Source organism: Panthera tigris, chromosome B3 (genome assembly GCF_018350195.1).
Source record: "Panthera tigris isolate Pti1 chromosome B3, P.tigris_Pti1_mat1.1, whole genome shotgun sequence".
In the NCBI taxonomy this organism is placed as follows: Eukaryota; Metazoa; Chordata; class Mammalia; order Carnivora; family Felidae; genus Panthera; species Panthera tigris.
Window position 1 is genome coordinate 21,514,209 of NC_056665.1, and position 15,044 is coordinate 21,529,252.

General features: G+C 46.1%; 1 protein-coding gene across 1 annotated transcript in view; it reads right to left on the reverse strand.

Moving 5' to 3' along the window:
* Positions 1 to 9,229, reverse strand: part of TRPM1 (transient receptor potential cation channel subfamily M member 1) — a 95,170-nt gene extending 85,941 nt beyond the window's left edge. Inside the window, exons 1-2 of the mRNA XM_042988262.1 lie at positions 9,085 to 9,229; positions 5,388 to 5,524 (exon numbers count right to left, since the gene is read on the reverse strand). Coding sequence (XP_042844196.1) covers positions 5,388 to 5,524; positions 9,085 to 9,229 — 282 coding nt within the window. The remainder of the gene's footprint in view (positions 1 to 5,387; positions 5,525 to 9,084) is intronic.
* Positions 9,230 to 15,044: the final 5,815 nt, after the last annotated feature.

Consider the following 15,044-nt stretch of genomic DNA (forward strand, 5'->3'; position numbering starts at 1 on the left):
CTCACATTTTCCTATTCCTTTCCTTTTAGAGATGGCCTCAAAAGCTTCATGCCTGGGGCACAGGGTGGGGATGGGCTGGTGGCATGGGGGGATGATGTGAGTTTTTTTCCTTTGCTTAGAATTTAAAACAAACAACAAACCCCACAAGCATCCCTCAACTAATATATGCTCAATGGAACAATGACAAAGATTGAGAAGTGTCTAAATTGAGGGGCACCTGGGTGGTTCAGTTGGTTAAGCATCCGACTTTGGCTCAGGTCATGATCTCATGGTTCTTGAGTTTGAGCCCTGTGTTGGGCTCTGTGCTGACAGCTCCGAGCCTGGAGCCTGTTTCAGATTCTGTGTCTCCCTCTCTCTGCACCTCCCCTCTTCTCTCTCTCTCTCAAAAATAAATAAACATTTAAAAAAAGGAGTGTCTACATTGAAAAGTGATTCTCCCTCCTTCTCCCTCCAACCCCTAGCCTCCAGCAGTGACCCCCACTAACGGTTGCTGTGTGCCCTTCAGACATTCTCTCTTGTTTATTCCAACACACATACTCTTGTAAAGAACTTTTTAAAAATGACAGTTCAGTGATATTTGTGGGCATCTTCTTGAGCCCTTGTGAACTAGGGAAATTGAAGGGATCCTGGGAAGGCCTGCTCTTCTATTCATGTTAGGACCTGCACCCCCACCCTACACATGACTTAATGTAAGTCCTCCTCGTAAAGTCAAGGAGTTAATGATTTCTTTGGAGACTTCCAGCATGATGGATAACATCTAAGGAGTGACCGGTGAGGTTGTCCTGTACATTTTCCAAGACCACTGACTCCAGACACCATGACACCAAGACTCCCGGCTCCTGAGCACTTGTCCTTGCTTTGACCAGTTCCTGGATGCCTGAGAGAACACATACACCAGATCACCATCCTTAATAAATACCCCAGACCCCAAGCAAAGACAAGGCTTACTCTCCTTTCCTTCCTGAGTCTTCCAGACACTCTGTCTGTATTTGCTCTATGTTTTCAGTAAACTCTGCTCTCACTTCCTCTAGGCTTGCACTTGATTTCTCTCCTGTGGGAAGCCAAGGGCCCTCTTGGCTGGTCCTTGGACCTGGCCAGCCTGCATCAGTTGTACAGAGAGCTTCCTCACACTTTACCCAGGTGCATGGGATTCCACCCTGTGGCACCACTAGGAGGCAACGCTTCCCTGGCATATTCCTCGTGGAGTCACACCCTGGAAAGAATCTTCCCAGTGGACTTTACTATTAAAGTCTTTTCTTTGGGTTAAGGCTTTGAAGGTGGTCCCTAAAGTAAAAATACAATAAAAGGTGTGGTGGTGAGAAAAGGACTCTGGATTCTGTCATACTTGAGTCAGCTCCCAGATTCACTGTCCCTTTTCCTTTTTTTTTAAGTTTATTTATTTATTTTGAGAGAGAGAGAGAGAGAGAGAGCGAGCAGGAGGAGCAGAGAGAGAGGGAAAGAGAGAGACCTCCAAGCAGGTTCTGCACTGTCAGCACAGAGCCCGATGCAGAGCTTTAAACCTGTGAACCATGAGATCATGACCTGAACCAAAATCAAGAGTGGGACGCTTAACCAACTGAGCCACCCAGGCACCCCTGGACTCACTGTTTCCTATCTTTATGACCGTGGCCAATTTATTTAACTTTCCTGAGCCTCGATTATCTTGCCTGTTAAGTGGGATTGTTGTAAAGATTAAACACAGTTTAGTGTGAAAAACCTCAAGCCCATTTTCTGGCAGAGATTGGTATTCAGTAAATAGTTTTTGAGTGTCTTAAGCATAAACTGAATGAAGTATAACAAGGGTAAGATTTTAGCTTCCGTTTAAATGCCCAGGGTCTTTCAGGTAGGGTCGGTGGGCGTTGGAATACATTGTTCTTAATTCCCCTGTCAATGGCAGAGGAAGCAGGAAGCCTGTGGGAAAGCAGAACTAAGAGTCAAGCCCAGGCCTGGCCAGCTGTCCCCAATGTCAGGGACACTTTGATGAGACAGGGATCATTCCCTTCCAAACTCACGGCTCACTCACCAGCCCTTAAGAATGTCAGACACAAATCTTGGTTTGTGTTTTTCCAAGGTTTTCTTTTACCAGTGTTCTTCCTCCCTGGCCTCATAGCAGCTCTGTGCCGACAATATTATCTAAGTCATGCTAAGTCAGTTTCCTGTGGCTCCTGGGGACCAGTGTGCACGCATTAATCGGCAAACACCTCTCATATTTCAGTAGTGCCTGTGCAGCAGATTGGCTAGTTTGCAATAGTCAACTCCCAGAGACTGAGAGCCAGGATGGGACAGATTTTGTTAGCTAAAATGCAAAGGGAAGTTACTCAAATAAGAGGCCTAAGCGCTACTAGCAGAAGGGAGGTGGGGAAGGGGCATAAGCAGAGAAAACATGGGTTTTGTTTGGCAGAACCAACAGTTACAGCCAAGGAGACACCAAGAAAACACCAGCCAAGGTGTTTCACTCACCTGAGAGCCCCTTGCTAGATGGGTCTCCCCTGACAGCCCCTTACATGAGCCAGTTTGAGCCAGATTGGAGTTGAAGACTGCATAGAAGTGCCTCACCCTTCCTCCTCACCCCTGAGTTGTCCTGAAGTTACCTTTAGCTCATTATAATACTAAGATCTCTTGTGGGTGGAGTTTTCCACCATTTTTTCAAACATACAATGTACACACTAGCATGTTGACAGTCTAGGAATTGACAGTCTTGCAGAATTGAACCAAAGTACCTAAGTAATAGGATATGCATACGTTCCTTAATGTATATGCAAGCTCCCCTCCCCTCCCCCTGATACACTGAAAAAAAGGTTTCTATACTAACTCCACAGGGAGATGGTGCTTTGAGAGCCATCTCCCTGTCTTCTCACCTGCAACAAATAATAAAAAGTTCTTTGCTTTCAACGGTTCCTTGGGTTGTGTTCAATATGCTGCACCCCAAGTGGCAAACCCCTTGAGTCCTGTTACAATTCGAGGAAGGGGCAAGGGGTCTGGCAATGATGGGCACTCCTGCAGGGGCCACTCTGGGAGGTGAGGACTGGGGTGGGAGCAGCTGTGTAGATTTGGGTGGGGGGCTGGGTGTGAAGGAGGGAGCATGGCTGAGCATCCCAAATGGGGTTCTCATTTGCTGTGTTCTTCTAGATCTATGTGACCATTGTGGTCTGTAGTGACTCGTGACTCATGGCCAGTGTCTGGGCTGCTCATGTATTTATAGATAAGTGTTCCTACACACAGCTCAGCATTGAAAACTTGGGAGGGTTACATCAGAGGAAATATGTCTTCAGAAGTTCACTGGGACCTCTGTAGCCCCAGACCACCTTGTGTGACGTGAGAGAAAGCCAGCATTTGTGTATTTCACACTAGTAGCTTATGAAGCCCCCTCACCTGGTAGGCTCTGCTGGTTCCAGGTGTACTGAGTGCACTCGGCCCTCGGGAGCTCCCAGGCAGATGCACTGGCATTGTAAAGTTGTGCATGGTGTGGGGGGACAGGGCTTCTCCCTGGGAAGGGACTTGCCAGGTGGGGAAAACAGGGAGGGATCTCATCCTTGAAGCCTGAGGAGAATTCAGCTGGGCGCAGGAGCAAAGGGGAAAGGCGCTCTCAGAAGAGGGAACAGCAGAAAAAAGGCAGAGCCCCTGATCCTATTTCTCACTGTGGTCACGATGACTGCCACACTGAATTGAGATGCAGTGGCTGTTGGGGGGCAGAGGTCTACAGAGAGCACGTGCTCCCCTCACGGTGGTTTTAAATATGAGGAAACTGAGGCAGTGGAGGGGTTAGGGCTTTGGTAGGGACTCTGGGAGGTGAATGGGCACTAGGAGAAGAGACTGGGTCATGGTGAAGCCACCAGTCCTGGCTGGCCTCATGCCAGGCAGCTGGACTTGACTCCTGTGCACAGCCCTGTCCCTCATCACACATCTGTCTCCTCTGGCTGATTCCAAATGCTTTCTCCAAAATGGGCAGATGCTTCTGAGCTCCTCCTTTTAAGGAGGATAGAAGGCCTTTTGGCATCATCTGGAGAAGCAGAGCAGCCACATGCTTGAGTCTATCAATTCTATACTGGGGTTTACCCCCAAAAGATGCTCATGCTCGTGTGTACCAGGAGACCCCACATGCATGTTCCCATTCATGAGATCCCCAACAAAAAGCAACCAAGATGCACAGTTGCAGTAGGACCTGTAAGTCCATCCCCACATATTCACATGAAGGAATATTACATGGCAACAGAAACAGACAAACCACATCATATGAATGGCTCTCAAAACATAACCCAGAGCAAAAGAAGCAAGTCTCCGAGGGGACACACAGTGTGAGTCTGTTTATATAAAGTTCAAAAGCAGAAAAAGCTAAACAATATATTGCTTAGGAATACAGATGAAGCCCAAAATAAAACAAAGCGAAACTCTGAAAGAATCCACAAAAAAACCCCTGCTACAGCTAATAAGCAAAGTTAACAAAGTTTTGGGGTGCAAGATCATTAACCCAAAATCAGTTGTGTTTCCAAACACCAGCAGTGAAGAATCCAAAAAGGAAATTAAGAAAACAATCTCATTGATGATAACATCCAAAAGAATAAAATATCTGGGAAAACGCTTAAACAAGGAGGTGAAAGACCAACACACTGAACACTATAAGACCTTTTGCTGAAGGAAGGAAAGAGGGTCTGAACAAATGCAAAGACACCCCATGTCCCTGGTTGGAACACTCAATCCCACACAGCTGGGGATGGATGGGGATGGATGGATGAATCTTCCCTTGCCCCCATCACCAGCTCCTCCCTGATTGGGAACCTGGGAATTGCCATAAGGGTCTTGGGGGCCCCCTCTGCAGCTCCCCCTCCTGACTGGCTTGCTCAGGAGGGCAAACTAGTTGGAAAACCAGTGTGTATAGGGCCTCCTTGACGTTACCTGAGAGCTCAGTCTGGTCTTCCCTGGCTGGGAGGGCGCAGACCAGCACCCATGGGAGAGAGGATTGGAAGACCAAGGCTGACCTCCCAGTACCCACCTGGCTTCCATGGGGAGCACCCTCTCCTTTTCAGTGGTCCTTTGCCACTCTTTAGGTGGACTTCCTCTCCTAGGACTCCCAGGACCTGGGAGGGTGCGCCACACTATTGGCGGTGTGTGTGAACAAGGACTGTGTCCTTCAGGGGCTGTGATGTTGCTGAGGCCACAGGGGTGGGGAGGGACGCTGGGTGGCACACCAGTGGGAGTGAAGTTGATGTAGCTCAACATGATGCCTGTGGCAGCCAGCTCAAGAGCCAGTCTGCTGGGGCTGGTCCTTGCTCCTCTGCTCATTTGCTGTGACAGCACTTAGTAGACAACACCATATTAATAAAAGACAGTGTAATAGTAATTGTACAAAAAATAGGAGTTCGGGTCTTCATTGAGAGTTTTCTGCTGACCTCAGGCAAGATGCATGAGGAGCTTTGTTTGCTCATCAGCCTTTCTGGTCCTGCCCTGCCAACTGAGGAACAGGGAGCTCTCACCCATGCACAGCCCCGCCCACCGGAGAGATAGGCTGGAACCGTCAACATTTGAGCTGTAAAAGTGGGCATTTAAGAAACAAGGAAGGGTTAGCACAACTCCTCATTTTTACATCTAAGAGAACTAAGGTCCAAGCCCCAAGGCTGCCTGGTGGCTAAGGATCTGCTTCTCTCTCACAGACTCCTGGCAGCATGTTTTTGGAGGGGATCTGGGCAGTACCTGTCACGGGGTCAAGCGAACATACGCTTTGACCCAGCACACCCACTTCTAGGGGTTTATTATCTGGAAACATTTTTACACATACAGAGGCACTATATGGATGTTTATTCCAATATATTTTGAACCAAGTGAAAAATTAGAAGCCTCCAATTTTTTTTTTCATCTCGATTAGGAAATTGTTAAACCATTGATGATAGATCCAACCATGGGCTGTGCAAGTATCAGATACTCTAAAGTAGAACTTTAAGTTCTAAAGTGTAAATGTCTTTATTATTAATTGTAAAAAAAAGTTGTACTAAGATCTTTCTGGTATGATCCAGTTGTACAAGAACAAACCTTGATATGCAAAGGTCTAGAGCTATGCTGCTCAACATAGTAGCCACTGGCTATATGCAGCTATTAAGCACCTGAAATTTGGCCCATCTTAACTGAGATATGCTGTGAGTTCAAGTATAAGACAGCAAACTACCATTTTTTATGTCTGATATTAGAGCTCAAAAAAAGTGGGGGAGTAGTATTTGGCCGAATTTTGAAGTACAAAACAAATGACATATCATTAATAAGATTTTTTTTAGTAATACCTACATGTTGAAATGATAATAGTTGGGATATGTTGAGTTAAATAAATTCTAAAATTAGTTTCACTTATTTTAACATGGCTTTCCTTTTTTAACACGGCTACTGTACAATTTAAAGTTATGTCTGTGGCACAGTTGACTGGGAGGCACTAGTTTAGAACAATACACATCAAACCATCAAGTGTGCTCAGCAGTGGGGCTGGGGGTGTTAGGACCTTCATCTGGCTCTTCTGCACTGTTGTACAACTTTATATATTTGTGTATTACCTCTCCAATGATTAACAGAAAAAAGATGCTGCTGCTGTGACTCCTGGCCAACATGCTTTCCACCTCATCATGCCTGACACATTTGCCCTCCCTAATACCCAATCTCTAGGGAGGGCCCATGGCCCAAGGAGAGAGGCCACCTGCTAATTCAGCATTAATTTTACCTTGGGTCATAGCAAGTGTGACCAACCCTTAAGGAATGAACACAGGACTTCCTGTCTCCCTGCCACGTTTACAGGGAGAGCAGACCAGATGGGGTGAGAGCCAGAAGCAGTGGGGGGAATGGGTAGGCACATAGCAACAAGAAGACCTGGCAGCTGGGAAGGGGAGAGCTGTGGGCTGTCATTAGCTTGTTTTCTTTAAGCTATCTCTAGCATTGGAAATGTATTCTTCCCCCTGACATAGATAGCAATTGAAGGCACAGTTTCTGGAAAATAGCAAGATAAATTGTGGTGTTTTCTGTGGGAGCCTGGGAAAATTGCTCCTGTTTGTGATGTGTGTCTGGGGCAATGAACCAACCATTTCCTGGACCCTGGTTGCTCCCAGTGGATTCTGTAATTCATTCACCGATTGCAGAGTCTAATAGAGCTAGAAAATGAGGGGCATAGCAGCCACCGACTGCCCGGGTCCCTTTGCATATCAGTGTGTCTCTGGCTACTACCTTTTTAATGGAGGTATTAAGATGTTGAACCTCATTAACTTCTAGGTTGTGGAAGAGGATCCGGGATTGGGTCCCATTATTCCCCTGGATGGCGGTCTCTATTTTCCCAGGTCCAGGTTTTGCGTGCATGATGTGCACAAACACGTACACACACACACACACACAAATTAGAGGACATCTTGAAAACATTTCCAATCAAAGCAAAAGGGAGATTTCTAAAAATATCAAATGCTCCAAGTAAGAAGATTTTAAGTTAATGGAAAGTGTGTTTTGTTTTCACTTAGTTCAGTACAAAGATGACTAGCCACTTAAAATGCCTGAATATCATTCTGTTTCTTGTACTTATCAACTTTGCAAAGCAAATAAGTGGGGTTGCAAAGAGCCAAACCAAACAAAATTCCAGACTTCTCCTAGAAAATAACCAATAAAACACAAACAATTACAGCAAACGCTTTCAACATTAGTTGACGTTTCCAATTACATTTTCTGGAGCCTGAAATACACTGCAGACAGTGGCCAATTTATGCTATAAATACCATCGCAAATGCCATGAATTAAAACTGCTGCTGGGTAGTGTGCAGAAAGATATTTGGTGAAGATTGCCAAAGACAATCCTTCGCGAAATTCAAACCTGTCTGAAGTCCGCTCCTAGAGAGGCTGGTGTCCTTTTTAATTCCTCCCTAAATATTTAATTCAGACAGAGCAAATTTGTCATATATTTTTCCTCCCTACCCCTCTGCCCTCCTTCATTTTCAGTTCCTATTCCTGGTCAACCCAGGAATGACTCTTGTAAACATTTCCATTCTTCCCCACCTCTGCCCCTGCCTGCTCCTCATTATTTCTGCTACTTTTTGCTAAACTTAAAAAAAAAAAAAGGTACAATTTCTGGTAACAAAAGGAAAATGTATTTGTTATAGAAAATGATTAAAGTAAAAGAAGAAGAGGAAATATACAAATCTACCAAGGAATAAATAAACATCACCCATATGGCCTTCATCCTAGAATAACAACAGATAGACTTTCAGTATATGTCTAGGTTTTTTTTTTTCTGGGAACAGATTAGACGTGTGTGTGTGCGCGTCTGTCATGAAAAGCATGTTCATTCTGCACATTATCATTATACATTCTTCTCTGTCCTTTTGCAAGTAGCCACATTATATTTCATCCTGTGGATAGACCATGGTTTACGTGCCCAATCCTCAGTTTTGGACATTTGGGTTGTTCATGTGTCTCACTGTAGTAAACAATGCTATGTAAATCCTGGCCTACCTTCAGGATTCTTTCCTCAGAATGGATCCCTAGACGTAGAATTGTACTTGGGTGCATACTACTCAACTGCCTTTCAGAAACCGGTTCTCACTTCCCACTGGCAGTGAGAGAGAATTCCCACCTCCCTTCACAGCCCTGTGTAGTAGAACCTATCTTTTCCCTGAGCTTCCCCCGACCCTGAGGTTTTAACTAATAGATGAAATATCAGCTGATGAAGGCTTATAGATATAACCCCTGCCCCCCACCCCGGAAGAACTTTAGCGATAGCAAGGGCTCACGGGAAGAGGCACGCTCTCCAGGAAGCACAGGGACAGAGGTAAGATGCTAAGAAGTAACAGTAAGTGGCAAGGAGGCTGAGCCCTGGAGCTGGGGCTTCTCTGCGGATCCCTGGCACCTACATTTAGAAGCCAGCTCTGAGGAAGCCTCATCACGCTGGAGCCTGGTGTTGGCCGGCTGACACAGGGCTCGTTCCCTCAGGGAATCATCCTGGAGGCCTTGTCAGCTGAGAACAGATACATCCTTATCCAGCCAGTCTCAGCAGCAGAGGAGCAACAGGCCCCAGGAAGCAAAGCCCTCAACCTGAGCTTCCCTGCACTCGCGCTTAGCCCCACCTGAACTTACCTGCTACAGTGGCAGAGCGGGGAGGGCCCAGCCTGGCCTCCAGCTTCCTCCTCTGGCCAGACAGGAAGCTGGCTGAGGAGGGTCCACCCTTTAAGAGGAGAAGTCCACATGAGGAGCATGTGAGCGCCCGTGCCGGGCCCCTCATGATCCTGGTGAGGCAATGGCCCCATGACCTCGCTCCCAGGCCAGAAAAGGAAACCAGGGCCCCATGTTGCCAGGCTGCTCAGTGTGGGATCCCATGAAAACAGCCTTGGGATCTGAGAGAGGTGGGGGGAGCCAGAACTTTCCCTTTGAAGTGACCCTCCTCCCCCCGCCAGTCCTTCCCCTGCTAGAAATGTCAGCATGGTTTGCATAATTGAGACAATTGGACATAATCGTTCTTTCAGAAGCCCCTCATCAGGCGGGCAGTGCCCGGGCCCTGAGGAGCTGGGAGAAGGCAGCACATGGCACTAATCATCTGTAATCCTTTCTCAAATCATCTGAGGCTGAGCCAGAGGTCGAGGTGAATTCCAGTATGCATGCAGTGTGAGTCCCACATGACTCTCGTCCCCATCCGGGCGTTCCTAACCCCCACTGTCCCCATCCTACCAGCAGCCTGCATGACCTGTATCCACAGTCACCCTAAAACCACCATGGGGGGTGTACTGTAAGAATGGGCATGGTTATTCCAGCTTTCAGTGAGCTTTCTCAGCCTAGCAGAAGAGATCAGCCAAACCCTGAAATTCTCCTCCATTCAACCCCTTAGGCAGGGGCTTGGGTCTCCCTACACACTTGTGGGTCTCCCAGGTTGCCTCTCTCATTTCCCAGAAGAGTGCACAGAAGTGCAGACAGGCTGGATGCAGTGGCAGTTAGGGCCGTTTCCATTTCGTAGATGAGGACACTGAGGCCTCCGAGTGAGCGTGTGAGGTGGAGCAGGAACGTAAGTTCGCCCCCGAGAGCCCTGGCTGGGGTGCAGCCTGAGCCTGGGGCCAGGTACCAACCCTTAAGCTGCAGGAGCCCACTCCCACACCTGGAGGACACCCAGGGGCTCAAGGAGCCTCTGACCTCCAGAGGTGATGCTGGATTGTGAAGGTGGATGAGGCCATTTTCTGCGGAGGGGGTCTGTCCTTTGCTTTCATCAGCTTCCCTCAGGTATGTGCCTACCAGAGGTGGACAACTGTGTCCCATGAGAGTGGGGGTGAAGCGTGACTTCGCCCATGTATTGCTGGTGCATGCAGCCTGGGGGCAGGGCAGTGCCCACCCAGCGGCAGGGTTGTTTTCCTTGTAAACTTGTGGTTGGCTCTAGAAAGACTCAATGGGCTTTTAGCCGGAGTTCCTCCAGGGGCCAGAGGGGCTCTGCAATGGCGGTATTTCGGATGGCACAGATTAAGACAGAATTATGGAGGCAGGGTGTTCCTGGGGTGTCAAGAATCAAACTGGGAGGAGCTGGGAGGCCCCCCATGGCAGGTGAGGGTCTCGCCTTCCCTAGCGGCATACTCATGCCCCATCGTGGCTACAAGGTAGAGAAACTTGGTGTTCAGTGCCAGTGAGCACCCCCATCCCAGCCGGCCAGTTAGTGCCTCTCCAGACAATGGGCCAAATGGGCCCTTTCTGGGGTCAGATAACATGGAGAGAATGAGACTCGAGCCTTCCCAAAGTGAACATGCCTCCTCCCCGGAGCTGGCACAGTGAGGCAAGCAACCTGGAATTGCCATATGCAATGTGGTGGCCTAAGCCAAGTGTGGCTGCCCATCGACAACCTGAAATTCACCCAGTTCAAAACGCAGTGTGCTCAGAGCACACAACACATAAGGTGGCCAAGACAAGACCGGTGATAATGATTTCATACTAATTGCATATTGAAATGAAAGTTTGGATGTTTTGGGTTGAATAAAATGTAGTATTAATTTTTTTCACCCACTTATATTTAATTTTTACGTGACTGCTAGAAACTTTATTCTTACTTATTTAAAATACTTTTGAATGTTTTTATTTACTTAGAGAAAGAGAAAGAGCAGGGGAGGGACAGAGAGAGAGGGAGGGAGAGTATCTCAAGTAGTCTCCATGTGTCAGTGCAGAGCCTGAAGGGGGCTTGAACTCACAAACCCTTAGATCATGAGCTGAAACCAAGAGTCAGATGCTTAACTGACTGAGCCACCCCGGCACCCCAAAGTGACTACTACAAACTTTAAAATGATATATGTGGCTCACATTATATTTTTGTTGGCTGGCACTGAGCCAGAGCTGAGGGAGGGAGGGGATCCCAAGCAGAATTCTCCTTTCCAGAAAGTCTCGTCCTCTGTGCACGGCATCTGGAAGGATCCAGCACTAGGAAACCATGCACGAGAACTGTAGACACGCCATTAGCGTGTGAGGATTGTTACTCGTCCAGAGAGCAGTCTGAACCAATGGTAATCGTACTGATACTAGTGACAAGGAAGACACACAGGCCAGTTAACTGGTGCCAGGGCTTCTGTTTGTGTAGTGACCTACCCAATTGGTCACCCAGCCTCAGAGGTGGCACATTTCTTATCTCGGGTAAAGAATAAGGACACTGAAGCTCCTAGGGAACAAGCAGCTTGCCTGTGATCACAGTTGGGGAGAGGATCTGGGACAGTGACCTGTGTGGTGACCTATGTGGACCCCTGAGAAGGCAGCAGCAATCAGGCAGGGGGAGCACAGTGTGGAGCCAGCACTTGCACTCTGTCTCTGGGGTCTTGGTTTGGGTTCCTCTCAAAGGAGACTCTGAGACAAGCCCATGATGTTTCTCGTGCTGCTCTGTGCCCTGCATTTCCCGACCAGTAGTAAGATCTCAAGAGCTGTTCAGATTCAGAAAGAGGTTTTGGACAAGACTCACTGGTGCCACGTGTCTTTCCATCAGGAGGCACCTGTTTGTCTGCTTGTCCATTTTTTGTCAGGTTAGGGGATCATGGTGATGATCACCTAGAGCCTTTATATCACTAGAACTTGCAAAATGGTGATCTTTAATTCTACCATTCCTTCTTCATTTATTCGCTGGAATTCACTTAGAAAGAGAAACTTCCCCTGACCAAATTGGTTATTGTGGTTCACACAGGAAAGGCAAAAGGTTTTGGTTTTCAGAGTAATGAGTTAGTTCCCTGGCATCATCCCAAGGTGACTAATGTGTTTCTTTTCTCAGAGTGTCAGTATGAATTCATGGATGGAAAGATATTTGATGCATTTCAGTTCACAGCAGTAACTTTCCTTATTGTTGCTCAAATGGTCCCAATTTGAGACCCAATAGAGAGAGAGAGAGAGAGAGAGAGAGAGAATCCCAAGCTAGCTCCATGCTGTCAGCACAGAGCCCAACATGGGGCTTGAACTCACAAAATGTGAGATCATGACCTGAGCCAAAATCAAGAGTCAGATGCTTAACTGAGTGAGCCACACAGGCACTCTGACCTCTTCTCTCTCTCTTTTTTTTTAAAGTTTTTATTTTAATTTTAGTTAGTTAGGATACAGTGTTGTATTAGTTTCAAGTGTACAATATAGTGATTCAACCATTCCATACATCACCCAGTTCTCAACACAACAAGTGCATTCCTTATTCCTCATCACTTTTTTCCCACCTCCCCTCTGGCATCCATCAGTTTTTTCTCTAGAATTAAGAGTCTGGGGGCACCTGGGTGGCTCACTGGGTTGAGTGTCAGACTCTTGAGATCAAGCCCTGAGTCAGGCTCCACACCTGGCATGGAGGCTGCTTAAGATTCTCTCTCTCTCTCTCTCTCTCTCTCTCTCTGCCCTTCTCCCCTTCTCCCCTCCTTGCATGTGTGCTCTTTCTCTCTCTCTCTCTCAAAAAAAGAGTTTGTTTCTTGATTTCATGCTCTTTTATTCTTTTTGCTTGTTTTGTTTCTTAAATTCCACATATGAATGAAATTATGTGGTATTTGTCTTTCTCTGACTGACTTATTTTGCTTAGCACTATTTTCTCTAGCTCTATCCATGTCATTGCAAATGGCAAGATTTCATTCTTTTTTATGGCTAAATAATATTCCATTGCATATATATATCAAATCTTCTTTACCCATTCATCAATTGGTGGACACTTGGGCTGCTTCCATGTCTTGGCTATTATTGTAAATAATGCTGCTATTAAATAGATGTACACATATCCCTTTGAATTAGTGGATAATTCTTTGGATAAACATCCAGCAGTGCGATTGCTGGATCATCAGGTAGTTCTATTTCTAAATTTTTGAGGAAACTCCATAGTGTATTCTACAGTGGCTGGACCAGTTTGCATTCTCACCAACAGTGTAAGGGGGTTACTTTTTCTCCACATCCTTGCTAACACCTGTTTCTTGTGTTGTTGATTGTGAGGTGATATCTCACTGTAATTTTGATTTGCATTTTCCTGATGGTAAGTGATGATGAACATGTTTTCATGTGTCTGTTGGCCACCTGGATGTCTTATTTTGAGAAATGTCTGTTCATGTCTTCCGCCCATTTTTAAATTGGATTATTTGTTTTTTTCAGTGTTGATTTGTGTAAGTTCTTTATATATTTTGGATACTAACCCTTTATCAAGTATGATATCACCCTTTTTATACTGTGCAGAGGTGTGAGAATGACTTAGATATGACTTCCAAGGTTCACAGACTAGTGGGGGAGATGGTGTCTGTACAAACACATTTGAAATACAAGGCAGATTATAGGAAGCATTCTAATCAGATTTGCCAAGTGGTAAGAAAATATAAAGGGAGAGGACTTATTAGGAGAAGGAGGAGTGCTTCAACTAGACATGTTTGAGTGGGAGTTTAGGTGGAAAATTTGAGGAAAGGAGGCACTTTAGGCAAAGAGCTGGAGGAGGGATAAGCAGGACCTCAGGCAGGCTGGCAGACCCTGTGAATTGGAGCATAGTTCCCAGACAAGGATGAGTGATAGGCGGAGAAGGGGGATGACCAACCAGGCTGGGAATAGAAGGCAAAGTGGGAGATACCTAGGGATTCTAAGGGCTCAGGCTAGTACCGGCCAAACAGAAGATTTATGAATCCTGACCTGGAAGTCTTGTTCCAGATACCTTGCTTATCAAAGTTTTATTTGAGGTAGGACTTATATCCATGTAACAAAATATATTGCTGCTCGGATTGGCTGCAGAGCTGAGTTTCCACTTTCCATACTTCTGGATTATTTACCTACATTTTAAAACAAAAGAGTGCTGACTTTTGAATGACTTAATTGGCAAAATCTCTGACATAAAGAAGCTGAGGTGGTAGATTAAAAAGATACATTTGCTTTGTAAATGAAACTCATATTTCATTGAACAATGCCTCTGCAAATGAAGAAGGCTAGAGAGGAATTTAATTTTAGTATATGTGCTGCCAAAGTGAGCACTAGAGAGGTATTTTAAATCTTTGATGTTGTTATCAAAGATAATCACAAAAATAAATCAATGAATAACTAGATTAGGCTGAGACCTATAAGTCTATCAATGCCTTTTATCACCATAAACTCTGCCTCCACTTCTCTGTAAGTTCTCCACTGACTGACAGATAAACAAAGTAGTTTTTTTCCACTTAGGGGAGCTAAGATCCTCAAACATTTGTAACACAGGCTGTGGAAGCTCCACTTCCTGAAAGGCAGAGAGGTCCTTCCTGGTGCGTCTCAGGAGCTGAGTTGGCCAAAATATGCTGGTCACTCTCCAAAGGATTCCTGGCCCTATTGGCAGTTGAATATTGGCAGCAGCCTTTTCACACAACCCTTCTCCATTCCACACGGCTCCAGGCTTGTGGGAGCTGTAGTTCTTAACATGCCTTCATTGCTGGTCATTCTGCAATGGAGAACACAGGCTCTGGAGAGCCTACCATGCAGGTATCAATTGGAGTATCCCAACTGGACAATGGCTTCCTGTCTGATCATGACAGCTTTCTTTTATTTTTTTCTCTTTTCCCTTCTTATTTATTTATTTATTTATTTATTTTTGGCAGTAGATTATGTCCCAATGTTGGCAGATGACGTGA